General features: G+C 44.2%; 4 protein-coding genes across 6 annotated transcripts; 3 read left to right on the forward strand and 1 right to left on the reverse strand.

Moving 5' to 3' along the window:
- The first annotated feature begins 2,089 nt into the window (after positions 1–2,089).
- Positions 2,090–4,075, forward strand: LOC127772506 (serine carboxypeptidase-like 50). Its single transcript, XM_052298433.1, has one exon. The coding sequence runs from the start codon at positions 2,437–2,439 to the stop codon at positions 3,763–3,765; it is 1,329 nt and encodes a 442-aa protein (XP_052154393.1). The 5' UTR covers positions 2,090–2,436; the 3' UTR covers positions 3,766–4,075.
- A 1,159-nt stretch (positions 4,076–5,234) lies between these two features.
- LOC127774310 (WRKY transcription factor 23-like) lies at positions 5,235–7,264 on the reverse strand. The gene is made up of 3 exons (XM_052300536.1): positions 6,792–7,264; positions 6,160–6,309; positions 5,235–5,903 (listed from the first exon to the last, which is right to left on the reverse strand). Exons 1-3 carry the CDS (start codon positions 7,262–7,264, stop codon positions 5,486–5,488), a joined length of 1,041 nt encoding a protein of 346 aa, XP_052156496.1. The 3' UTR covers positions 5,235–5,485.
- Positions 7,265–13,689: 6,425 nt separating this feature from the next.
- Positions 13,690–17,809, forward strand: LOC127773663 (zinc finger BED domain-containing protein RICESLEEPER 2-like). Its single transcript, XM_052299802.1, has 2 exons — positions 13,690–13,882; positions 15,285–17,809. Exon 2 carries the CDS (start codon positions 15,317–15,319, stop codon positions 17,483–17,485), a length of 2,169 nt encoding a protein of 722 aa, XP_052155762.1. The 5' UTR covers positions 13,690–13,882; positions 15,285–15,316; the 3' UTR covers positions 17,486–17,809.
- A 5,195-nt stretch (positions 17,810–23,004) lies between these two features.
- On the forward strand, positions 23,005–26,844 carry LOC127772876 (zinc finger BED domain-containing protein RICESLEEPER 3). 3 transcript variants are annotated; one of them, XM_052298863.1, is made up of 3 exons: positions 23,005–23,294; positions 24,312–24,780; positions 24,901–26,844. In XM_052298863.1, exons 2-3 carry the CDS (start codon positions 24,345–24,347, stop codon positions 26,598–26,600), a joined length of 2,136 nt encoding a protein of 711 aa, XP_052154823.1. In that variant the 5' UTR covers positions 23,005–23,294; positions 24,312–24,344; the 3' UTR covers positions 26,601–26,844. The 3 variants fall into 3 exon arrangements, with proteins under 3 accessions (XP_052154823.1, XP_052154821.1, XP_052154822.1); XM_052298861.1 differs by having other exon boundaries at positions 24,312–26,844; XM_052298862.1 differs by having other exon boundaries at positions 24,330–26,844.
- Positions 26,845–26,902: the final 58 nt, after the last annotated feature.

The following is a 26,902-nucleotide window of genomic DNA, read 5'->3' on the forward strand; positions in this document are numbered from 1 at the left end:
TTTTTGACGAAAATATATCGTTGATCTCGTACAACCATTATACGAAAATAACATAGGCGAGATGTCGCAGACGGTGTCACGCCAGGAAAGTGCGAGACCGCGCAGGCGAAAGTCGTTGAAACAATCAGCGACAGTGTCAACCGGCTCAATTTATTTAGTGATTAAGTACATAATTAACTATTAACTAATAATAATTAGTGATTTATTAATAATTAATTAATCGCTAATTAGGATAGTTAATCACTAATTGATTCGGTGGCAGTCAGGTATCGAAAAATTTTTGAAAATATCCGTTTTTTATTAATAATTTGCGTTTATATACATACATGTAGTGAATTTGCGAAAATATACCTAACACGCGACGCCGGGATGCGGGAGCGACGGGCAAGCGCAGGTTGGATGTGCGGGACCGGAGGCTCGAGCGGTCGCGCAGGTTGGGGTAGACAGCGTCGGTCCCGCGGCTCAGACAAACGGCACCGGCGCGCTCCCGCGGAACAGGAGAGGGCCACGCGGTACCGGCTCGGTTCCGCAGAACCGAAGCGCGGCACCGGCTCGGTCCCGCTGGACGGTTGCGCGGCACCGGCCGGCCCAATCCCTTGGAGCAGCGGTGCCGCATCTCCGTGACGTGGGACCGCTGGCGACGCCCTCCCCCAGCACCCTGTCCACCATTGGCCATTGGATACAGCTGAAGCATGCAAGAGATTCTTTTATATGTGGTTAGTGCCGGAGGATTTGCTATTCTTTTGATTGATTAGTGCTTGAAGCATGCAATAGATTCAGTACGTGGTTAGTGCCGGGAGTTGATTGATTAGGGCTTGAAGCATGCTCAGTACGTGGTTAGTGCCGGGAGGATTTGCTTTTTTTTTATTATTGATCAGTGCTTTGACGAGCCGTTCCCGCGCCTCGACCATGCGGCGTCGCCAGCGGTCCCGCGCGGCGGAGATGCGGCACCGCTGCTCCACGGGATTGGGCCGGTACCGCGCAACAGCCCTGCGGGACCGAGCCGGTGCCGCCGCCCTGCCCTGCGTGACCGCTCGGGCCTTCGTCCCGCTCTGACCAACCTGTGCTTGCCCGTCGCTCCCGCATGCCGGCATCACGGGTTAGGTATATTTTCGCAAATTCATCTCATGTATGTATATAAAATATAAATTATTAATAAAAAAGGGATATTTTCAATTTTTATTCGTCAGGTATCGGCGTATCGCTGTTTCAATGTCGGTCTCGCTCTTCCGTTCCGGCCGCGAAGGCTTCTCGGGCCCTCAGTGTGAGCAGTAGAGAGAGTGAGAATGCACCATCGGATATCTCGCAGCGATCCAAAATCTGATGGGCCGAAATGGGTTGTTACCATCGGCTGCCGCCCAAAATCCACGGGACCGTACGCTGACGATGGATCACTTCAGCAGAGGACCGACGAGGCGACGAGGTGACGGCCGTGCTGGGCACCCGTGGCGACGTCGCGCGGTACTGATCCTGCACGCCAGCGCACATCCGGCAATCCGGCAGGCGGCAGCTTTGGAAGGTAAAGAATTGACGAGAGCAATCAATGGCAACGAGTGATGGATTCATCAAGTGACGCAAGGCCCAGTGGCAGAGGGTTGGTGAGGGGCTTTATTTGGTTTGATTTATGCCCTTGAACGGACCAAACCAGCGACCAAAAAAATGCAGCAGTTCTTTTTAAAACTAAAAATTGCAGCAGTTGGCAAAGAATATCTCATCCCCGCTTCAGTTTATCGCGGAGACGGACGAGCAGATCATAATTCAGATGTCATTTTCTTGTTGTAATCACCGCCTACACCACAACCACACCCCGGCCATGACGTGTCACTTTCCGAAGTCATCTCTCGTCAATGACAAACAGGCAGGCACAGAGCCACAGACACACCGCACAGTACAAAACACAGTGAGACACAAACATCTTGTCGTACAATCTCTATTTCTCATCGCAAAATATAAACATTTTTAATATAAGATATGTTTAGCTCACGCTAAAATTAAACGTTTGATTGAAATTGAAACGATGTTACGAAAAATTTATAAATTTATGTGTATATAAAAGTTTTGATGTGGTAGAAAAGTTGAAAGTTTGAAGAAAAATTTTGAAACTAAACTCGGCCATAGTACCAAATTAAATATTTATAACTTTGACTATTAATAAAAAAAAATTGAAAAGAAGTAATCATATAAAATTGTTATTTAGATTTATCATTAAACAAACTAATATGTAACTCTTTTTATTTAAAACTAGATATTGTCGAACAAAATAGCATTTGAGAAACAGCGTAGAAGTGTTTATATTTTACTAGGACAGAGAGGAATATCTGATTATTACCGGCATGAGCTGAGCTGATTGATCGGTGCATTCACTGCCATTTCAACGCCACGGACCACAGACTGATAAGCTCATCCTGTTCCCATCTCAACTGCAGTCACTCACCAATGGCTCCGCCGCTTCTCCTCGTCTCGCTCCTGCTCGTCGGCTTCGTCAGCGCCAGAGCCATCACACCCTCAGCTGAAGCGGCGGCGGTGTTCCCGAAGGAAGCCCTGCCGACCAACTCCGGCTACCTCCCCATCACGACAACCAACGCCTCGCTCTTCTTCGCCTACTACGAGGCCACGCACCCGCTCACGCCGCCGGCCTCCACGCCGCTCCTCCTCTGGCTCCAGGGCGGCCCCGGCTGCTCCGGCCTCGCCGGCAATTTCTTCGAGCTCGGCCCCTACTTCGTCAACCGCGACGCGCTCTCCCTCTCGCCCAACCCCTTCTCGTGGAATCGCCGGTTTGGTCTCCTCTTCATCGACAACCCGCTCGGCACGGGCTTCAGCGCCGCGCCGTCCCCCGCCGCCATCCCCACCAACCAGTCCGTCGTCGCCGCGCACCTCTTCGCCGCGCTGCAGTCGTTCTTCGCGCTCCAGCCGGGCTCCCGCTCCCGCCCCTTCTTCCTCACCGGCGAGAGCTACGCCGGCAAGTATATCCCGGCGGCTGGGTCGTACATCCTGGCCGTGAACCCCACGCTGCCGACGCGGCTGCGGGTTAACCTCCACGGCGTGGCCATCGGCAACGGGCTGACGCACCCCGTCGCGCAGGTGGCGACGCACGCGGACACCGCCTACTTCATGGGCCTGATCAACGCCAAGCAGAAGCGGGAGCTGGAGGCGCTGCAGGCGAGGGCGGTGGAGCTGACGAACGCGGCGAGGTGGAGCGAGGCGGCCGACGCGAGGGGGCTCGTGCTGTCGTGGCTGGAGAACGCGACGGGCCTGGCGACGCTGTTCGACGCGGCGAAGCAGCGCCCCTACGAGACGGGCCCCGTGGGGAAGTTCGTGAACCGGGCGGAGGTGAAGGCGGCGCTGGGCGCGCGCGGCGACGTGGAGTGGGAGGAGTGCAGCGACGCGGTGGGCGCGGCGATGCACGGGGACGTGATGAAGAGCGTGAAGCCGGAGGTGGAGGCGCTGCTGCGGGGAACGCGCGTGCTGCTGTACCAGGGCATCCGCGACCTCAGGGACGGCGTGGTGTCGACGGAGGCGTGGATGCGGGAGCTGGAGTGGGACGGCCTGCCCGCCTTCCTCGACGCCGACCGCGCCGTGTGGCGCATCGGCGAGGAGCTCGCCGGGTACGTGCAGCGCTCCGGCCCGCTCTCCCACGTCGTCGTCTACGGCGCCGGGCACCTCATGCCGGCGGACAACGGCCGCGCGGCGCAGGAGATGATCGAGGATTGGGTTTTGCAGGCGGGGCTATTCGGACGCCACGGCGGGATGAAGCGCGCGGCCTGACTCCGCACTCCGGGCGCCGGCGGAGGCCAACCTGTGGCCTCATCTCTTGCGGTGTCAAACTCTAATCTGATTTTAGAATCGAGCAGAGTACATCGAGGAATACAAGCATTTGAGTCTATAATTTTTTCTTCTGGTGTGGTTGAATTCATCGTGATAAACTATCCTGATTTCATTGGGATTATCTCCTCTAGAAGGCAGCTTATTCAGGTTTGTTTTTTGTTCAGTCCAAGATCAGAGGGCAATACCGAAGGATCACTTTGTACCAAACTACCAATGCAGTATATTCAATAACAAGGACTTAGAAGCAAAAGACAAATCTTATAAAGACGGAGCTCCTTATTTCGAATTTTCGATCAGAAAAAGGCCTATTTTGCTCTCCTGTACTCCGGAGCAGGGTTTACAAAAACCAAAAAAAGCCAAATTCTTTTCTTTCGAAAACCGGATGTTCGGTCTGCTCGAGAACACAAACCGATTGGTTTTCTGTCCTAGTTAAGGGAAAAAAAATTGATAAAATTTGATCGGATATTATCGGGAATCAATGATTTTCAAACAATTTTCACGAAAACAAAGAACCTCGTTTTTTCGCTCGGGAATGTTGGAGAACCTCTGCTCCGGACTCCGAAACGCCATATTTTGCAGTACAGGTAATCTCATATTTTTCATTTCCCCCTCATTTTATAGCAAGCAAAAGTAAAGAGAAGAATTAGTGCTGTCCCACACGTGGATAGGCCTGAATTAGGCACATCCAAACAAGGCCAGCCTTCCAGCCTTTTCTCATCGCCCAATGTATAGATCATGGACATGCATTGGCTGCTTTCTACCTTTTATCACTGGCACGTGGGCCCATGTGAGTCTGGGCCCACATGTCAGTGACAAAGGTAGAGTGCAGTGACTGCAGAGGATCTCATTCCCTACGCAGGAGGGAGGTTGAGTGGGACCTCCCTCCACGCGGATCGCGCCGTGTGGGCTGTGGCTGCCCATCGGCAAGGAAGGAGCTCGCCGGCCACTTGCAGCGCTCTCGCATCGGACGTCGTGGTCTACGCGCGCGCGGGCACCTCGTGCCGATATATGGAGCATGGACGCGCGTTGCACGATTGATCGAGACGTACTGTGTCGATCCCACCGACCCACCGGCGCAGCAGACACATTAGCGAGCCGAGCAGCCAGGCGCCGACGTACTGCATGCGCGTACGTCTCGATCGTGTGTTTAGACGGCCGCGCACGTACTCCCGCGACTAGTCTCACTGCACCGGCTGTTGGGGATCGAGGAGCTGTTGCCAAAAACGCCTGTTCGTCTTTCTCCCCGTTTTTAGCTCCATCGACCAATGCCCGGCCCATCCACTGGACAATTTTTTTTTTAAGATAATGGAAATAAATTATATCTTCGGCCTTTGTCCGTGGACACACAGCCAAAAAGATAAGGTAATAGATCCACTGGATAATAGATTAATAAGGTAATAGCATCAGAATTCAAATCAATAACAAGACCCAAATTCCTCATGATCTTCAGTTTGGAATTAAAGACAGTGTTTATATAGCAAGCTAGGCACTTAGCCCTGCAACTCAAACAAACATGTTTTGTAGACCAACCAAAAAAACGAGGACACAAAACATGCATCCCACACTTCACTTGGTCATCAGTAACGTAACCATATATATATAGCCGCGCACAAATTTATCTCGAGCAGCATGCATTCTGTAAACCGTAAATAAGAAAGATCTAATATCCATAGCCGTGGTGACTGCCTGTCACGGAAGGAAGAAGGTCTTGCTGCGAGGTGTAGAGATGAAGAGGAGGCATCGTCGGCCGGGCGGCGGCCGCGTGTATGCTCGGCACGAAGCCTAATTGCTGCTGCTGCTGCTGGTTCATCGTCATTCGCACCCGAGCGGCGAGGGCTTCGTCGAAGCCAAGGAGCGGCGGCGGCGGCGCGCCGAACTGGTAGGCGCCGGCGGCGCCGGGCATGACACCGCGCGCGCTCACATGCATGAGCCCCTGCTGCCTGTGCATGTGGTAGCTCACGGGGCTCGGGTGCGTGTGCTGCCCTTCGTACGTGGTGATCACCATGGACGGGTCCTGCTCCGACCTCTCCACCCGCTTCTTCACCCCGCACCGCGGCGCCGTGCACCGGTAGTAGCTCCTGCATTCGTTGGAACAGAGAAGAGTCAAGTGACGACACAGAAGAAGATGCAGGTATTAGGTGGAGAACTGTCCATCATAGATATATACTTCTAACATATGGATCCATCGAGATATTCTGAGAAAAAAAAACTCAGACCAATGCCAATGTGTGCTTAGCTTGTTGCTAATGCTGTGGTAGCTGCTTCTGTCAAATATATGCATGCCAATTATGATGGAGAATAATGCATATGCAAGTGAAAATTTGGCTAGCTGACCTTGGGTAGGAGCTGTTCTTGACGGTTTTCTGGCCGTACTTGCGCCACCGGTAGCCGTCCTCGAGGTGGTCGACCTCGCTCTTGGTCATGAACGCCACACGTGGCTCACGCTCCTTCTTCGCCCCTTTTTTATTCTTCATTTTGTTCGTCCTGCACGCACCAGATCGATCGATCGAGATCGACATATGCTGTCTCAGTTGAGATATTGGCCTCTTGCGCATATATATCAGCCGGTGCATGATTGCTACTGTCTCGTGAATCATTTGTTAATCATCGATCGCTAGTCTCGTCAGTTAATCATTAATTCATATATATATTGTTAATTATTGTGAAAAGATCGGTTTCAACAAATTATTGTGAAAAGAAGGGAGGGAACAAACCCTAAATTCCGACGTTAACACTTCACACGCGGTATATACACACACGGAATCTTCGTATTCAGACCCGTAAAGTTAATTAATTTGTACCGATCGATGAATTAAAAACTAGGTAGGTAGATGCATGTACACACCGAAGCCAAATTAATTAATTCATCCAAGATCTATCTAGCCATGCACGTGTGATAAATCGATCAGACATAAATTCAGCATGGATCTAGCTACAAAACAAGATCAAATTAATACTGAACTTACTTGCAACTCTGAACGGCCGATCCCTCATCGTCAATCTCCTCCTCCTCGTCGTCCTCCGGCCGACGACCTTTCTTGCACCGGCGCAGATCGTCCCCTCCAGCCGCCTCGCTGGACGACGACAGCACCGACGAGTTCGGCGTGGCCGGCGCCGCCGCCACGCCGCCGGCCTGACTGGGATGATCCACCACCGTTTCGTGCTTCACGGCAGCATCGCCGCCCAACGGGGACGACGCGTACACGGGGTCCTGCAGGAAGCCTTGCAGATAATCCGTGATGCTGGAGTAGGGCGTGATGAGCCCAACACCATCATCGTCTCCAGCGCCGGCGCCGGCGCCGGCTCCTCCTCCGGACGCCGCCGATCTGCCAAAGAAGAAGCTGGCCACCACGTCGTCGTCGTGGTCGAAGGGGAGGAAACCGGCGGCGGCAGGATGATCCTCGTAGAGGCCATGACCTCCTCCTCCAGGTCCAGACATGGAGTACTGTGAAGCTGGGGAAGAGGCGTTGAACGGAGCAAGCAAGAAGGGCTAGCTTGACTCTTGGGAGGAAATGAAATGAGAGGAGTTTTGCAAAGGCGAAAATTCTGACTGGCCTTTAATTTGGAGTAAACTAGAAATGAGATTGGTGCGCGTGCGTTGTGTGTTAAAATACTTCTGCCACCACTATACAGTTGATGTTTATATGCTTGTCTTATTCCGTGCTTATTTCTTAATTAACCTGATCGATCGATTTAATCATTTTTTGCTTAAGATTTTGTTTTGTTTTCTTTCCAGGAGAGCTAGGCTGCTCAAGAAATTTTCACATTATTTTTTTTATATATGTACTCCCTCCGTTTCAAGTTACATGAACATTTTGACTTTTGGCAAAGTTAAACTATTTTAAGTTTGACTAAGTTTATAGATAAATATAGTAATATTTATAATACTAAATTAGTTTCATCAAATCGATAATTGAATATATTTTCATAATAAATTTGTTTTGGTTGAAAATGTTACTATTTTTTTCTATAAACTTAGTTAAATATAAAGCAGTTTGTCTTTGACCAAAGTTAAAACGTTTTATAATCTGGAACATAAGGAGTACTATCTTAGCTAACGTGTATACCTGTGCACCACGCACGTACGTCTGCAGCTATGCTCTATTTATAGCCTTTTTGTTATTTTTGTCATGTGAAATGTTAATGCTTTTGGGCAGGACACTAGTACACTAGAGGTGTGTTTAGTTGGGGAAAAGAAAATTTTAGAGTGTTACATCGAACGTTTGACCGGATGTCGGGAGGGGTTTTCGGACACGAATGAAAAAACTAATTTTAGAACTCGCGTGGAAACCGCGAGACGAATCTTTTGAGACTAATTAAGCCGTCATTAGCACATGTGGGTTACTGTAGCACTTATGGCTAATCACGGACTAATTAGACTTAAAAGATTCGTCTCGCGATTTCCCCCATAACTGTACAATTAGTTTTTCTTTTTATCTATATTTAATGCTTTATGCATGTGTATAAAGATTCGATATGTTGTTTTTGAGAAAAAATTTTGGGGAACTAAACGGGCCAGGTTCAGTTACACGTGGAGTCGTGGATTGAGCTGGTGGTACATCTCTTGTCTGCTGCCAAACTCGGTCCTTTTGTGAATTAGGACAGGTAATCAACTAATCAAGTGTACCTGCAAATGTAACAGATTGAGCTTTCAATGATTAAATAATGTGAACCAACCTGACAAGTGACAACGTGCAAATTGTAAAAATGTAATGTTAACCTAATGTTGACCACTGCTAAGCTCAGTTGGGAGTAGTCAAGAGCCTGTACATAGCACAACGAGTCAAAGGTACGTACAATATTGACATGTAGTATATATTGTCGTTACTAGCATATGCCCGGTTGTATGCAAGCTTGCTACTAGCTTGAATAAATTTATGTTCTTCCTCTATCATAAAATATAACACTATTGATTTTTTTAGCACGATGTTCGATAATTCGTCTTATTCAAAAATATAGTATAAATATGTAAAAGTATAAACTAAGATTGTAATTTCTTTGACGACAAAACAAGTCACAACAAAATAAGCATTATTTATATATATTTTTAATAAAATGTATGGTTAAACATTATGCTAAAAATCAACAGTATCATACATTTTGGGACGGAGGAGGTGGTATCTTTCTTAATTCCTTTGGGAAAATCTAAAATCAAAATACTATTGTATGCAATATGTGATACGTGCACGTGAGTTGTAAAATATCATCGTTCATGTGGAATGACATATGAGACCAGGACCCACATGTCAATGACACGTACGATGGTTTTTTCAGCTCCGTGAATTTTTCAATGGTGTTAGGCAAATTGTCCCATCTCTTTTTCAACCATGCACGCATTATTGACAAAAATTAATATGAAATGTTTTCTCCATATTTTCTATAAATTAAATATAATTTCATTGCTATATAGGATCATTGCAAGATCAGAATTCACTACTCGACAATTGAAGTATCAGGGAATAAGTTATGAACACCGATCCAAATTACAGAGGATTCTATATTGGGGGCTGTTCTTACGTGGAAAGATGGCCGACCTAGTCCTAGTCCAATAAGAAGTAAGAAGCTTTGTTTAACTAAGGTGACCAAAAGTAAAATTTATTTTAAATATAATAAGACACTATTGACTTTATTTGGTCCGACTTTTAATAGTCTTTAGAATATTTATTTTTAAAACATAGAAACTATTGTCATTTGTAAGCACTTTCACAATATTATCTTCGTTTTTTAATAGGTGATGCCGTTAACTTTTAGATAAATATTTAACCATTCATCTTATTAAAAAAATAATTATCATTATTTTGTTGTGAGTTATTTTTTCACCAAAAGCACATCATTATTTATATCTTACGTATTTGCACAGAAATTTTGAATAAAACGAATGGCCAAACGTATGTCTAAAAGTTACGTATGTATTAGTAGAAAAATACTACCCTTGTTAAAAAATATGAATTTTGCTCATGTATTTTGAGACCAAATTATCCCTGATATTTTGGGATGATGGGGATATTACTGACCATGCACACGAAGAACTAAATGAAGTAACAGTGACATATACTCTCTACGAGTCCCATCAATTGCCATAAAAAGAATAAACAATGCCAAAATTTACATTTTAAACCTAATTTTGAAATTGATTTTAAGATATTTTTCAAAGCAGTTTCTTTTTACACTGGTTGTCTAAGTCACTAAGAACATATGTATAAAAGTTTTATACACATTAATTTTTGATCGCTAATAAGTTATTACGGCTTGTTGTGGTCAACCAATAAGGCCCTACATTTTAAAAATGGAGTAGTTCTTCTTCCATTCCCTCATCAATCTTAGTGTGCGTAACATGCCCATGTATATATGCTCCACATCCGTAACCACCGGATCTAATATTTTATACTTAACTACTCCCTCCATTTAATAGTCATATTTCATTTTGGCATACAAACCAAGGATAAGTAAATATACTTATCATCTATTTAAACATGCTACCAATTATTCCTTGTAAACAAGCAATTCATCAATATTTACATTTCTCGATGCCCATGTAGCCAATCATGTGTGGAAGAATGAAGAATTACGCATTAAATCCGAGAAGTTCATTAAGAGAATAGATTGTTGGGTTGATATATACCTATCAAAAATAATTTTTTTTCAGATTTAAAAATATGCCTATCAAAAATAGATGGAGGGAGTATTATCGTAGCATATTAATACTTATATGAGTTTGACATGGTACAACGTACAACAGGTCACTGGTATTTATTTTCTTTTGAAACACAAACATATACCATCCATTGTTCGTTGTCGTTGGCACCGTTGATACATCCATCAAGCTACCGTCAGCGGTGGTCAAACCTTTATGGAGTATTGTACACTTTGTACATGTACATCCAACATTCCAATACACACTCATAACCTTTCTGGGGTAGATTTCTCTATCGGTATGGGAATCCGGCCGCAATATCTACACGACTACACGCGCAGCCAACAGTCTACCTCGTGCGCCCACAGGTCAATGTCTTTAGCTAGCCTGACGTCTGATGGCCCACCTGTCGGCAGGCTACGCCCGTGGGCCCACCTGTCGGCGACTCTAGTAGGTGGGTCCGGGTGGTATCAGCGACACGTGCCGCGACACACGGTGGCCGGGCGGCGTGTGGGCCCGTGGGATGATGGGATCGATCCTAGGATTTTCGCACGCGCGCGGTGGCGGTGTGAACGCCCCCAGCCGCTTTTGGGCGCCGCGACCGCGCGAGACGGCGGCGAGTGGACGTTCGATCGCAACGGGAACGAGGCAGATGCAGCGTTCCGATGCATCGTATCCTCTCCTTGGCTAGCCTGGGAATTTTGGGGATTTTTGTGTGCGTTGGCGGTGGACAGATGGATGTACGTGATGCGCGTGCGCACCAGCGTCGTCGTCGTCGTTTGTGGCGAGGGGAGAGGGGCAGAGTACGTTTTAGGTTCTGTTTGAATCATATCCTAAAATTTTTCACCATACCACATCAAACTTTTAAACACCTACATAAAATATTAAATAAATATAAATATATATATATAGGAAAATGGTTCTATAATAACTAATTGCACAGATTACGATTAATTTGCCAGACAAATCTTTTAAGCCTAATTGTTCCATAATATAATAATTTTGTGCTACAGTAAACATTTGGTAATAACGGATTAATTAGGCTTAATAAATTCATCTTGCGGTTTACTGATGGATTCTATAATTAGTTTTTTTTTTAAAGTGCCCGAACACTTAATACGGCACCCTATATAATATCCAATGTGATACGCCAAAACTTTACGCCCCTATATCTAAACACCCCCTTAGAGTAGGTACAATAGTAGACTATTAGTTAGCTATAAACATATTTTAATGAGATAAACGATTAGAGAGAAGAGCAGCGGGCTACAGATCTATAACTAGTTTCAGCATAGACTTCAAGATGCAATATGTGTATGACAGGTGGGACCATATATTAATAGTATAGCAAGCCCATATTATATAAATTGACTATTAAATTGGCTATAAATAAATTAGAGTTAGTAGTGTGTTATACTATTAAACTTGCTCTTAGTATATGCGCTTGGTAGTGCACGGCCGGCCGGCCGGCCGGCGATATATGCCAAATCCGCTATCTGCATGAGATCCTTGAATTGTGCGTGTGTCAAGTCATTAACAGTTTCTCCCTTGTTAATTGGTACTCCCACATGTTTTAATTTTGCTGTAGCCGGATTGGGACGCATACATGGGACAAACGGATAAGGGGTTGGATTCCTGTTGAAACAACACTTTATTCCTCAGCATTTGATTCGACTGTCATCTCTCGTGTTACTTAATAAGTTAATTTGGACGATTATATATGTGATTGAAAGTGAATAAAGCAAAAAGAGAATCTCCTTTCATTCTGCTCAAAGATTTAGTGCTTGTTTTTAGTTTAGGGTGTGTTTAGTTCACGTCAAATTTAGGAGTTTGGTTGAAATTGGAACGATGTGACGGAAAAGTTAAAAGTTTGTGTGTGTAGGAAAGTTTTAATGCGATAGAAAAGTTGAAAGTTTGAAGAAAACGTTGGTAACTAAACTGACCTTACTTCGCAAGTTGATTGTCACAGGCTTTTTTCTTTCAGCTAATGCACTGAATTTTTTGACGGACTATTAGCTCAACACCTCTAACAAGGAGAGCTCAAATAGGAATACAAATTCGAAACAACTAAAATTGAAAATAAAAAAGGAATATTAAAACAATAGTCCATATAAAACACAATACAAAGATTAATTAAAAGTTAAAATAAAAAAATAATTAAATTCTGAAATTAGTGGCCGCGTTTGACGAGACTTCTAAAATTATAAAAACAAAATCCAACAAGATAATAAAACTCTAAAAACTTTAAGGTCCAATTTTTAAAGGTCCAAAGATAATGAATAAAAAACAATGATAGATTAAGTAAACAAATAAAGAAGAGATGGCAAAGAAGTAGGGGTAGTGATGGACCCTCCGTCCCATAATATAAGAGGTTTTGGGTGGATGTGGCACATCCCAGTAAATTTGGAAAGACGTTTGTCAAGCTTCATCCACCTAAAATCTCTTACATTATGGGATAGATAGAGTACAAAATCAGAAACACAGGGATGAATGTTGTAAACTTGAGACGACAATTATGTATCTATTTGCCAACTTCGGGTGGAGGTTCTCTAATAGAATTCAGTAGTTAGGGGATCTTTTTCTTCTGTTGGTGTCTATTAGTTTGTGTTTGCTTAGCTTTGTTTCTACTATCGTAAACTTTTTGTGTGAGTTTTCTTCTGTGCGAGTTCTGTAATAATTGGTTGTAACTCTTTGAGTAAAGGCCGAAATGTTACATTCTATTATTAAAAAAGAATTATAGTGATGATAAGGTTTGGTCTTTAAAAGTTTCAAGACAACGTGATAGCTATTTAATAAATTTAAGTAAAATTATATTAAAAATAGATAATTTTGTATAGTGATAGCTGCGTAATTACGCCGGCCATCCAACCGGTTCATTCAGTGAATAATGTGTATCCAAAACATACACGTGGATAATTCCACAGGCACGATGGTTGAAGTCTGAAGAGGTTGGCGCACTACGCTCCACATAAACGGAAAAGTCCAAATAGTGGTGCATTGAGGAGAGAAGCCCATGTAGTAGAGCCCACCCCTAACCAATATCAGCCCAACAGGTCAATTAGCCGATGACTGGAGGCTGGGCCGCGCGACCCGTGAGCCCAATAAACTTTATTCTCTCTCTCGCGTCACCCGGCACCCCCGCACCCAGTCCCAAGAGCGGCAAAAACCGAGACGGGTCACGGGTCTCCCTTCCTACCTACTACTCCTAATCCGCCATTCCATTCGCGCGGCTAATCCCCCACCCTCCCAGGCGGCCAGGCCCCATCTCATTTCCTTTCCTTTCTTTCCCCTCTCCTCCTCCTCCCCGCAGAATACTACCAGATCTGCTTCGCCGCTCTCCCGGCCTTGGAGCTTCTTGGGCCGAGCCCTACCAAGTCCGGATCTGCCACCACCACCACCATCTCTCCCCCTCCTCCTCCTCGTGTAAGCTCCTCCCAGCCTGCTCCTGCTCTCTCTCTCTTCTGTTCCTGCCTCGCGAGGTCCCGTGTCGGGGGTTTGAATTTCGTTTCCAGATCTGCGCGTGCTTGGAGTTCAGTTCGGGCGGATTTGAATTTCCGGGCTTTTCGTGCGGTTTTTTTTAATCGGGATTTGGGAGGGAAGGGGGGGTTTGCGCGGGGTTTGGATTGGGCCAAAAGGTCCGTGCGAAATTTGTTTCGTAATTTTCGAGGAGATTTTTCTCTCTTCCCCCGTGGGTGGTGTGGTAGTATTACCCAGGCCCAATTTGTTACCGATTTCAGAATCCCTCTTTCCCCGTGGGTGGTGGTGTGCTGGCTACGTTGTTGGGTTAGGGATTCTTTTCGGGGGGAAGCGCGGCCTGCCTGGAAATCGTTGGAGCTCGCTGAGATCTCGAGTTGTTTGGCATGAATTTCGCCGTGGGGCTGGATCCGCTGGGAGATCCGGAGAGGGCGACTTGATTCGTTCGTTTTGGAGGAGATATGTGATGTTAGACTTGCTGCGCTTAGATAATTGAATCTGAATGTGTGCTTGTGTGGTCGTGCAGAGAAATTTATCTTTCTTTGTCCAAAGAAAGCTGTACCACTAGCTACCTTCTTAGCCTCTTCAGCTAGGTTCTTGCTACTTTGTACTAGCTTCTTAGCATCTTAAGTTAGGTTCCTGCCGCTGTTTAGCTAACTAGGTGAGCTTGATTTTCAAGTCCTGTATAAGTGTCCCGCCAACTCAAGCAATACATAGTTTTCTCCCTTCTCACCGATTATTTTGATTATTTTGAGTTGGTGCCCACGAGGAACAAGAATGAGTTGACTTGCATTGCATGAGAATAATTAGCAAGATCTGAATTATGCACTCCTAGGTTGACTTGCATTGCATGAGGATAATAAGCAAGATCTTAGTTATAGGGAGTAAAGTTAGCAACTAAGTTTGCACGAGTCATTCTGGTCCAATTAGCTTTGCATGCGATCCCTTCTTTTCTTGAAATTTGTCAGCGAAACAAACGTAGCACATGGTTCTGCTAATGAAGTTTGCACTTTCGGTGGCAAATAAAATTTAATTTAAATTGTGTACTTTAAGCATTTTTACTTAGGAGTGAGAAGAGATGGTTACCCATTCTAAGTTTCCATATATTCCTGGATGACATCTATAATTTTGTTGTTTCACCTGTGCTCCAGTTACTATATATAACCTGGTTTGCTAATTTGTTATCAAGAAATCGTGTTGTCTTTCTTTTATCTTCCTGTTTTGTTAAATAGGCCACTGTAGTGATACTGGTTTGTTATTGAAACAACCGTGTATAAGTCAAATTTGATTATTTTTTTGGCCAAATGATTGTTATTCTGACTTCTGCTGTCACCATGTTACTATTTGACAGACTTTGTGAGTTCTAGCTACTAGCCAAGAAGCATGGCTGAGGAAACTGGCAACGACAACCAGGTGGTTCAAGGTAACGAGATTGTCCCAAGCAATGAGGAAGCTCAAGCTGAGGAAGTTCAGGGTGATGAATTGGTCCCTGCTGAGGACTTAACTCAAGGTGACGAGGTCCAAGGAAATGAATTGGTCAGTGCTGAGATCAGTACCCCTCCAACATTAAGGCGCCGTAGGAAGAAGTCTCTAGTGTGGGAGCACTTCACTATTGAAGCTGTCTCTGGAGGGGCTACACGGGCGTGCTGCAAACTGTGCAAGCAAACTTTTGCTTACAGCTCTGGTTCAAAAATTGCGGGTACTAGCCATCTCAAGAGGCACATTACATTGGGTTCATGCCCTAAAATTAAGAACCAAGAGCACAAGCTAGCACTGACTCCAGCTGGAGGGACTGACAATGATGGTGAAGGTACTGTGGAGCGCCCATCTAAGAGGCGTTACAGATATACTGGTTATGCAAATGCTGCTTTTGATCAAGACCGCAGTTGCTCATATCTGGCAAAGATGATAATTTTGCATGACTACCCACTTCACATTGTTCAACAGCCAGCGTTCACTACCTTTATTGACAGTCTGCAGCCACGTTTCAGGGTTGTAGATGTTGAGACAATGGAGGGGGAGGTGTATGCTGTTTACCAGAAAGAAAAGGAAAACCTCACGCAAGCATTCAGCACTATGCCTGGAAGGATCAGCCTCACCATTGGATTGTGGACAACTAGCCAAACTCTTGGCTATGTTTCACTTGCTGGGCAGTTTATTGACTCTGAGTGGAAGATACATCGAAGAATGCTAAACTTCATGATGGTGTCTTCTCCTCATTCAGAGAATGCACTTAGTGAAGCTATTAGTGCAAGCCTTTCGGACTGGAATATGAAGGACAAACTGTTCACCATCACATTGGACAATGATTGCTCATCACATGATATATACAGTGCAAATCTGAGGGATTATCTCTCCAACAAGAACAACCTCATGCTCAAGGGCCAACTGTTTGTTGTAAGGTGTTATGCCCATATCCTGAATGCAGTTGCTCAGGATGTCATTGCTTCAATCCATGGTGTCATCTACAATATCCGTGAAAGCATCAAGTTCATAAAAGCTTCTCCTACCCGTGAGGAGAAGTTTGCAGAGATTGCTCTGCAGCTAGAGATCCCAAGTACCAAGACCCTTTGTCTGGATGTTACGACTCAGTGGAACACTACCTATCTCATGCTGCTGGCTGCCTTGGATTATAAGCAGGCCTTTTCTACTCTAGAGACAAGTGATGACAACTACAACGAGGCACCGTCCGCTGAGGACTGGAAAAAAGTTGAGGCTGCCTGCAATTACTTGAAGCTATTGTATGACTCAGCACATAGCATCATGGCTGCAGCAAATCCAACTTCAAATCTCTTTTTCCATGAGGCATGGAAACTTCAGCTCGAGCTGTCAAATGCTACAGGGCATGAAGACCCTGTTTTCAGCAGCATTGCCAAGGATATGCACGAGAGGTTTGACAAGTACTGGAAAGATTGCAACCTTGTGTTAGCTATTGCTGTTGTGATGGATCCACGCTTCAAGATGAAGCTTGTTGAGTTCAGCTACTCGAAAATTTATGGTGTTGAAGCTGCGAAGTATGTTAAGGTGGTGGATGACGCTGTTCATGAGCTTTACAAGGAGTATGTTGCACAGCCCCTCCCCTTGACGCCGGCCTATGTTGAGCAAGGGGAAGGTAATAATGCACCTGCTAGCGAGAATAGTACTCAAACAACTGCTCCTTCGACCGGCGATGGACTTGTGGACTTTGATATGTACCTTTCTGAGATAGCTACAAGCCAGCCAACAAAATCTGAACTGGAACAGTACCTGGATGAGTCCCTCACTCCACGCATCCAGGAATTCGACATTCTGAACTGGTGGAAGCTCAACACTCTCAAGTTCCCTACTCTCTCAAAGATGGCCCGGGATATCTTGGCCATTCCGATGTCGATGGTGAGCAGCGGCAACTCTATTTTCTCTGCTGGAACAGGAACTCGCATGCTTGATGACTACAGAAGCTCATTGCGTCCAGAAATTGTGGAGGCGCTCTTCTGCGCCAAAGACTGGCTTCAGTATTCACCAGCTACCCCGGAGGCGCCGAGTACCACGCTGGTCAAGGTGGATGCACCATAGGATCGCCGTGATTCCCCCCCTTTTGTGAAGCAACAGCATGTACCAATGGTACCTATTTGTGAAGTTAACTGCTAGGCGTATTTTAGGCAGGGACTATGAACTGATTGTGATCTGAGCTTATCCTCCTAGGGTGTAATTTGTTGTATCGAACTCTGTTAACTCGTTCATGTTGTTATGTACGCTTTGTCTGTAGTATGCCATCAGAGTTGTACCTGATATTGCATGTAGTGTGCGCGCTGGCTGCGTAATATTTATCAGCTGGTGCCTTATGTTTGTACTTCCCCTCATTATAATCCATTGTAGCATGTGATCGTTCTGTGCCTTTGTGATATGTCACATAGCTAAGGCAGCGTCGACACCTGCGTGCGGCTGGTTCAAGCGGCCGTAGCCGAACGAGGCGTCCATCCCTGAGTCCGGCGAGCCCGGCATGGCGCTGGACAATGGACAAGAGCTTCGGCTTCTCCAAGCACTTCGCCGCCAAGTACAAGTTTGGTTACACCTGCGCTGCCACCTGCAGAAGGGCGAGTTCAAGGGCGACGACGGTGACGTCGCCTTCAAGGTCAATCCAATCCCTTCTTTCTGTCCAGTTCACGACTTGTTCTCCTTCGCTGAGGTTTTGAGTCAATTTTCATGTTTATTTTCCTCGCTTGGGTTTAATTAATTAACACTTAAATCTTCTCCTGCATTGTTTAGTGTTTACACCTGATTGAATTCATATTATATTTCTGCTTGATTGTATTGTTTAATGCTAGACTGATGTTTTCAATTTTATGTTCAAAGCATTATTGTGTGGATTCAACGGTTTACCTCTTGAGCTCATTTGGTTCGGTTGCCATGCTTTTGTTTTTTAACTTAACTAGCATGGTGGCCCGTGCAGATTACGCGGCTAGCATCATTATATTTTCTATCGTATAATAACATATATGTTTTCTCATTATATTATTAAAATATATTACAATGACAACATAATTTTAAATTTTGCAATAACTTTATGAAACTACTAATGTATAATATTCATATTGTATTTTATATATGTGTTAGTTATTAATTATTTTTAATATCAAATTTTAGTTATTGTAAATTATATATATTCCTATATGGACTCTAGACTTGTCTTTTAATATTTCTTTTTTAAAATTCTGAATTTTTATTATTTCTAATTGTATTTCTATGTGGACTCTAAATTCATCTTTCAATATTCTTTAATTTTTAATTTCAAATTTCAGTTACTTCTAAATTGTATTCCTATATTAACTTTAAACTCTTCTTTCCATGTTTTTCTTAATTTCGAATTATAGTTACTTTTTCTTCGATTAATGTGGGAATTTCTAGGTCATGAGAGTGAATATGGAGGCTTCTTTTTATTCCGAGTTTTAGTTAGTTTTAAATTCCTATATGCACTCTATATCCTACTTCTAATATATAATCTACTTCTAATATTTCTTATTTTTAATTCCGAATTTCAGTTATTTCCTAATTGTATTTCTATATGGACTCTAGTCTCCTCTTCTAATATTCCTTATTTTCGAATTTCAACTATTTCTAAATTGTATTTCTATATGGACTCTAGTCTCCTCTTCTAATATTCCTTATTTTTTAATTTCGAATTTCAGATATTTTTAAATTGTATTTCTATATGGACTCTGCTTTTTTTTTCTCCGATTAATGTGAGAATTTCTAGGTCATAAGAGCCAACGTGGAAGTTCCTTTTTATTTTGAATTTTAGTTAGTTTTAAATTCCTATATGGACTCTATACTCTACTTCTAATATTCTTTATTTTTTAATTCCGAATTTCTATTTTTTTCTTAATTGTATTTCTATATGAACTCTATACTCTACTTCTAATATTCCTTATTTTTAATTCCGAATTTATATTATTTCCTAATTGTATTTCTATATGGACTCTAGTCTCCTCTTCTAATATTCCTTATTTTTTAATTCCGAATTTCAACTATTTCTAAATTGTATATCTATATAGACTCTAGTCTCCTCTTCTAATATTCCTTATTTTTTAATTCCGAATTTCAGCTATTTCTAAATTGTATTTCTATATGGACTCTGCCTTTTCTTTTTCTTCGATTAATGTGAGAATTTCTAGGCCATGAGAGCGAACGTGGAGGCTCCTTTATCTATTCCTTTAATAATATAATAGATAGATTGCTAAATATATCATATTAGGTGGGAGAAAGAGATACTATAAATGATGAAGTAGGTTTACTATATACTTCCATGAGAATTTGTTTTGGCCATTAATACTTTGACGAACAAGTTAGTTGCTTCACCCAGCGCGCTGACAAAGGACAGATAGACGAGAAAAAAGCACATTAGTCCCCATTTCGGGTGTTTCTTGTTTGGTAATTTGGGGAGGCTTGCGTTTCTACTTGTGTCTTGTAGAGTTCCCTTTTCTCGTCAAAGGATGAGAACTCTGCCATGAAGTCCAAACTCTCCTCTTCCTTTTCTACTTTTCAAAGTAGCACTTGCAGTTATGTAATCCCTTACCCTATCGATGATGCCAGATATCCAATAGTCAGTACAGAAAGTTGGATTTTGAGGAGATTTCTGCTGCTGCCATCAGCGTTTACCAGATGGAAGGTTTGGAAACCTGGGAACAACATGCCCGGCAAGCGTACGAGTTCTTTGATAAGGAGGGTAACCGACCAATTGTGATCGACGAGCTCGCATCGGTATATATTGATCCTTAACACTAAATTAGCTTGGGTTGTGCACGATGAAATGTTTCTCACAAGTGATGACATGCTATTTTCAGGAACTCGGACTCGGCCCTTCAGTTCCCCTACATGTTGTTCTCCAAGATTGGATCAGACATCCTGATGGAAAACTCAGTTTCCTCGGATTCATGAAACTATTGCATGGAGTTTCGTCCCGTACCATCCCAAAAACCTGAGATAATAACTTCTTTTCTTACATCAAACCAAGGAAAAAGAGTGATGACTAAAATTAATCTCTGGCTGTCTGGAGAAGCTGCATGGAACCGGTACAAAGATTAACAAAGCTGCCCTAGTGTGTAGCGAAAAGCTCTACTGTCAGCATTTCTCATTCCCTCACCAGATGATTGATGGTGTGTTTGTATTCAGGTTTGTTTTAGAGGCGAGTGTACAGATGAGTTTAGGAAACAGGAAGAAAGTAGTGGTACATGAGTTCTACTCCGGTGCTTTCTACTTGTAGTAGAAAATAATCTGAACCACTAATCTCATTTGATTAGAGGGTTTAGATCAATTTCTACTACCTCAATTTCTACTACCACCTTATTTAATGGTAGTAGAATCGTGGATGGCTATTATTGTCCAAGAACAAATATTAGTGGAGGGATATAATCATCATTTACAATCACTGGCCCTAGCCGTACTCAACTCAATCTTTCCTCACGTTGGCCAAAGAGAATCGCGTAACTTCCCCAAATTGCATTCGGAGACGACGCCGAGTATCTCTTCCCTGCCGCCGTCTCCGCCACCCGATAGAAGTACACCAACGCCGGGGCGCACATGTTCGTGACGATGCTCCTGACCGTGGTGTTCACGGCAGTTGTGGCGTTGGCTCTCGTCAACGCCGTCAACTCGCATGACTTCGCAGCATACCTCGCCAGCGTGGACTGCTGCATGGGGCTAGCTGGTCCAGTACGATGCCTAGCCTCGGGCTTCGTGGAGCTCCTCGTGCCGGCGCTACATGTGGTTGGATGCGTGCTCGCCATCTTAGATCGCCTGCATGCCTGCCTAATGTCGCCCTCGCTACAGCTTTCGATTGCATCTCCATGTACGCGCGCCGGTGGCAGCGCAGCGAAGTGACCAATGTACATGAAGTATACGTGCTAAGTAGGATCAAATTTGTTCCTTATATGGTGAACACTAACAGAAAACCTTTCTCCTTGTTCGTTCAGCAAAGTTGCAGATAAAAATGTCAAACAGAATTATTTTCTTATTGCTTCAAGTCACATTAAGGCTTGGTTTAGTTCCTAACTTTTTTCTTCAAACTTTCAACTTTTTCATCACATCAAAACTTTCCCACACACACAAACTTCCAACTTTTCCGTCACATCGTTTCAATTTTAATCAAACTTCCAATTTTAGCGTGAACTAAACACACCCTAAGCATACTATTGCTACTGCTACTGCTCAAGTTCAGACTTCAGACTTCAAAAAGGCCCCACCAATTCATGAGCTCATAGAGGCTCTGTTTAGTTCACACCAAAATTGGAAGTTTGGTTGAAATTGGACCTATGTGACGGAAAAGTTGGAAGTTTGTGTGTATAGAAAAGTTTTAATGTAATAGAAAAGTTGGAAGTTTGAAGTAAAAGTTAGGAACTAAACACGGTGAAAATCTGATTTGGACCAGCATGTTGATTTAACAACCAGAAAAAAAAATTGGACATGGGCACACCTGTTGCCTCGAATAATATTTTTGCAGCATTAGAACTAGTACATATAAGTTATTTTTGCAGCATTAGAACTAGTACATATAAATTATACAGTCCAGGATGCACTTAATGAATACAGATAGAAAAGGATTACAGGCAAGACTCTGACTAGAAGCTGCAAAAACATCTAAAACAGGCAAGCACCGGTGAACGAAGAAGTACTGGCAAGACAGCCGTCGGCGCCGCCGCCGCCGGAATGTATCGGATGGTGCCCCTGCACGCGGCAAAATGAGGCGACAAATGGAGAATGAGTGGGGAAAGAATGGCCGCCGGAGTAGACTGCCGGCGGCGCGAGGATTTGCCGAGCAGTGGAGATGGCTGCCGTCAGGAGGAGATCGACGGTGGTGGGAGGATTTGCCGCAGCGAATGGAAGCGTCGTCCAGTCGCCGAGTGCCTAGCGAGATGAATAGATAAAATCCCAAATACCACCATTACCCCTAATCACTAAGTAGTAATGTACTAATATGCCCTTGTGAACTGACGATTCAGATCAATTCTATTTGTAATATAATACTACAAGTAGAAAGCACCGGAGCGTCGCTCTTAATTATTATGCCCTTGTGTTTGATCTTTGCCGATCTGTGAATGTTGTGATTGGACTGAAATTGAGAAGTGAGGTGGTATCAGTATCATATCCGTCGATGTTTTTTGAGTTTTTTTTTTTTTTATATTTACTCGTGGGCACCAGCACAAGGTCATTGCTATGGCTGAGCTGGAACACCGACCTAAACTCCCTATGGAAGCTTATCCTCGAGATTAGGCTGGCACCGGCATCGTCCTGCTCCTCCATCCGTCCGTTGTGCCGCCGCCGTCATTGGTAGAGGGCTGATGATCCACTAAAAGTTTCTTCCATGGATCCATGGGATGTGAGGGCTGGAGGTTCTACAGATCGGATGGAGGGGAGGCTGAAGGTTGAAGATGAAGAAGGATTTCGCGATTTGGGCCGGCTACGAAGAGCAGCCCACGACCGCTCAGTCTTCAAATTTTGGTCCGGCCCACTCCGAGCAAAGGGCCCACGGTGTCAGCTCACATCAGCCGGCCCCGGCCCAGTCGGCCTGACTGCGTTCCCCAATTCGCCACCTCCCCTCTCCCTAACCCCTAACCCCTAACCTACAGGCGCGGGCGACGGCCGTGGACCGGCGGCGAGACGGCCGGCAGCGCGTGGCCCGTGGGCGTGCCGCAAGCAGGCGGCGGCGTCCGGAGAGACGCGAGCGGGCGGGCCAGGCGGCGGTCCAGCGCCGCCGCACGGGTGGGGAGGTCGCGAGCCGTGAGCCAGCGAGGACGCAAGGTGGGCAGGCAGCGGCGCAGCACTTCAGTGGCCGGCAACGACGCAGCGTGTATCAGCAACCCGGTGATTGGAATTGAAATTGAAATCGGTAAACTGCTAACCTCTAATAGTAATACGCAAACCTCTAATACTAATACGCATAGACAGTCTAAAATAGTGTCTCAATGGTTCATGTTCAGTGAGGTAGTGATTCAAATTTATTAGATTGTCAACATGTCAAAAAAGAACACTGCTCACGTATTACGCATTATTCTAGTGTCCCAGCAACACAAATACCAGCGATCCTACATATCATTAGTTCGGTGTATGTCTACTTTGAACTAGACATGTAGCCAATTTATACGTGAGACATGTTTCGATTTATGCTGGCCTAATTTGTTCAGCCCCCACTATTATTTTTTCTTGGATCTGCCCAGCCTCCATTGATGATTTTGTTTACCTCTTGCTACGTGTTCACTGTGCGATTTGTTGTGCTGAAAATTTTTTTATTCTCTCTCCAAAAGATCTACTGTTAGTCTGTCAAAGTTCAGTTTGAAGTAGTGATTTCTGAATCTCGTCGGGGAAATCAGTCATTTGTTTCGTTGAGCTGTTTGGCGAAGCAACTGTGTCATTTCATTGTGCTAACTGCTAAGATCGTGTCAGTAAAGATTTATGATGTCTACTTGTACTTATGCTGTGACCTGTTTGAGGTCTTATCTTGACATTCTATCTTATTACACTTTGATAATTAAATCGAGAAATTGATTATCTATACTCTTCGTTATGCTAACTGCTAAGATCATGCGAAGATTTATGGTGTCTACTTCTACTTATTCTGTGACCTGTTTGAGATCTTATTATGCTTTAGTAATTATATTGACAAATTAGTTATCTATACTCTTTATTATGCTTTGATAATTATATTGGCAAATTGGTTATCTATACTCTTTTTAAAGAACAAAATAGTGGTGGTGGAGGCAGTTAATTTGCCACCCCACCAACTCTGTCGATAATTTTTTTTACCAACTACTTCTGTTCTGTTCTTAATTTTATTTCTGGGTCTGATTAATTTAAGATGTTGATTACATTGGACATGGCTTGATTTTATTTGTACTAACACCAACAGGTTTTTGGGTTCCACCAGCTGGTCTTTCTTAGGATGTGTGAACCAAGTGGCAGTGATGATGCAATGGTGCATGCCAGTGAGATGGTTGATGGTGATGAGATGATCCACGGCAATGAGATGGTAGTTCATGACAGTGTGATGATCGATGGTAACGAGATGGTTCAAGAGAACGTCATGGTCCTTGGGAGTGGTGAGATGGTTCAAGGAAGTGAGATGGTCCATAATAATGAAATCATTCAAGTTAATGACATGATACAAGTCAACGAGATGGTCAATGGTGATAAGATGGCCCATGGTCATGAGTTGGTCGGTGTTGAGTTGACCACGCCAACCGCATCAAGACGCCGGAGAAAAAAGTCAGTTGTCTGGGAGCACTTCACGATTGAAGAAATGCCTGGGGGAGTTTCACGAGCATCCTGCAATCTATGCAAGCAAACCTTCGCATACAGTTGCGGCTCAAAAATTTCAGGTACTAGCCATCTCAAGAGGCATATCACCCTGGCTTCATGTCCCATGTTGAAAAATGAGGATATGAAACTTTCATTGCCTTTAGCGACAGTAACTAACAATGATGGTGAGGGTTGTGCAGAACGTGTTGCTAAAAGGCATTACAGATCTACTGGCTATGCAAATGCTATGTTTGATCAAGACTGCACCTGCTCGAATCTGGCTAAGATGATAATTTTGCATGACTACCCACTTCACATTGTCGAACAGCGAGGCTTCACTGCATTTATTGGGAGTTTGCAGCCTCGTTTCAGGGTGATAGATGTTGATACAATTGAAGGACAGGTGCATTCTGTTTATCAGAAAGAAAGGGAAAACCTGATGCATGTGTTCAGCACTGTGCCTGGAAGGATCAGCCTCACTGTAAGATTGTGGGCAACTAGTCAGACTCTTGGATATATTTCACTTGCAGCACAATTTATTGACACTGAATGGAGAGTGCATCGAAGAATGGTTAACTTCATGATGGTCTCTTCGCCTCATTCAGAGAATTCACTTAGTGAAGCTATCAGTACAAGCCTCTCAGACTGGAACATGAAGGACAAGCTATTCACCATCACATTGGATAATGATCCCTCGTCACATGATATCTACAGTGCAAACATGATAAACTATCTCTCCAACAAGGACAACATCATGATCAAGGGCCAGTTGTTTGTTGTGAGATGTTATGCACATATACTGAACACAGTCGCACAAGATGTCATTGCTTCTGTTCATAGTGTGATCTATAATATCCGTGAAAGTATAAAGTTCATAAAAGCTTCTTCTGTCCACGAGGATAAGTTTGCGGAAATTGCTCTGCAGTTGGAGATCCCCAGTGCAAAGACCCTTTGTCTCGATGTTACAACCCAGTGGAATACAACTTATCTTATGCTTCTGGCTGCATTGGATTATCAGCAGGTATTTGCATCATTAGAGACGTGTGATGGTGACTACAATGAAGCACCATCCACAGAGGACTGGAAGAAGGTCGAGGCGGCATGCAGTTATCTTAGTCTGCTCTATGATTCTGCACACAACATCATGGCTGCACCAAATCCAACTTCAAATATCTTCTTCCATGAGGCATGGAAGCTTCAGTCAGAGCTTTCAAATGCCATTGCCCATGAAGACCCAATTTTCAGGAGCACTGCCAAAATCATGCATGAAAGGTTCGACAAGTACTGGAAGGACTGCAACCTCGTGCTAGCCATTGCTGTTGTCATGGATCCACGCTTCAAGATGAAGCTTGTTGAGTTCAGCTACTCAAAAATTCATAGTGTCGAGGCCTCGAAGTATGTCAAGGTGGTGGATGATGCTATCCATGAGCTTTACAGCGAGTATGCCACGCAGGGGGAAGCAAACAGAGATGCCCATGTAACGGACAATAGTGCTGCAGTGACTCCACCCAATGGCGATGAACTCTTAGACTTCGATATCTATCTTTCAGAAATTGCGACGAGCCAGCCCTCAATATCTGAGCTGGAGCAATACCTGGAAGAAGCCCTCATGCCCCGCATCCAAGACTTTGAAATTTTGGAGTGGTGGAAGCTTAACACCATTAAGTTCCCAACACTCTCCAAGATGGCTCGTGATGTATTGGCCATCCCCATGTCCGTGGTGAGCAGTGGTAGCTCTATATTTTCGGCGACGGCAACGGGAAGCCAGATGCTTGATGACTACAGAAGCTCCCTGCGTCCTGAAACTGTGGAGGCTCTTTTCTGTGCGAAGGACTGGCTGCAGTACCCACCGGCTACCACTGAAGCTCCAAGCACAGCGTTGGTGAAGATGGAGAACTAAGTTATAACTTAGTATTAGTTAAATGTTTGCATTTAGGTGGTGTTTAATTTGCATGTGGTTTTTTTGGCTGTGTGAGTGGTTAAGAACATAGAATGTGACTCAGATTCCGTTCTAGCTACCCCTCAGATTACTTTGCACCATATGTTGTATTACTAGATAATCTTAAGCCATGTGACTGAGAGTTCGAAGTTATAAAGGATATTAGGAGCCATCTTCAATAAAGTTAAGGCAATTAGAGGTATGTGAACAGGATGGATTCACTTGATTTCGCTGGTGCTTTCTTATTGTTCTTTCACAGTATT

The sequence above is a fragment of the Oryza glaberrima genome, chromosome 5, assembly GCF_000147395.1.
Source record: "Oryza glaberrima chromosome 5, OglaRS2, whole genome shotgun sequence".
Taxonomy (NCBI): domain Eukaryota; kingdom Viridiplantae; phylum Streptophyta; class Magnoliopsida; order Poales; family Poaceae; genus Oryza; species Oryza glaberrima.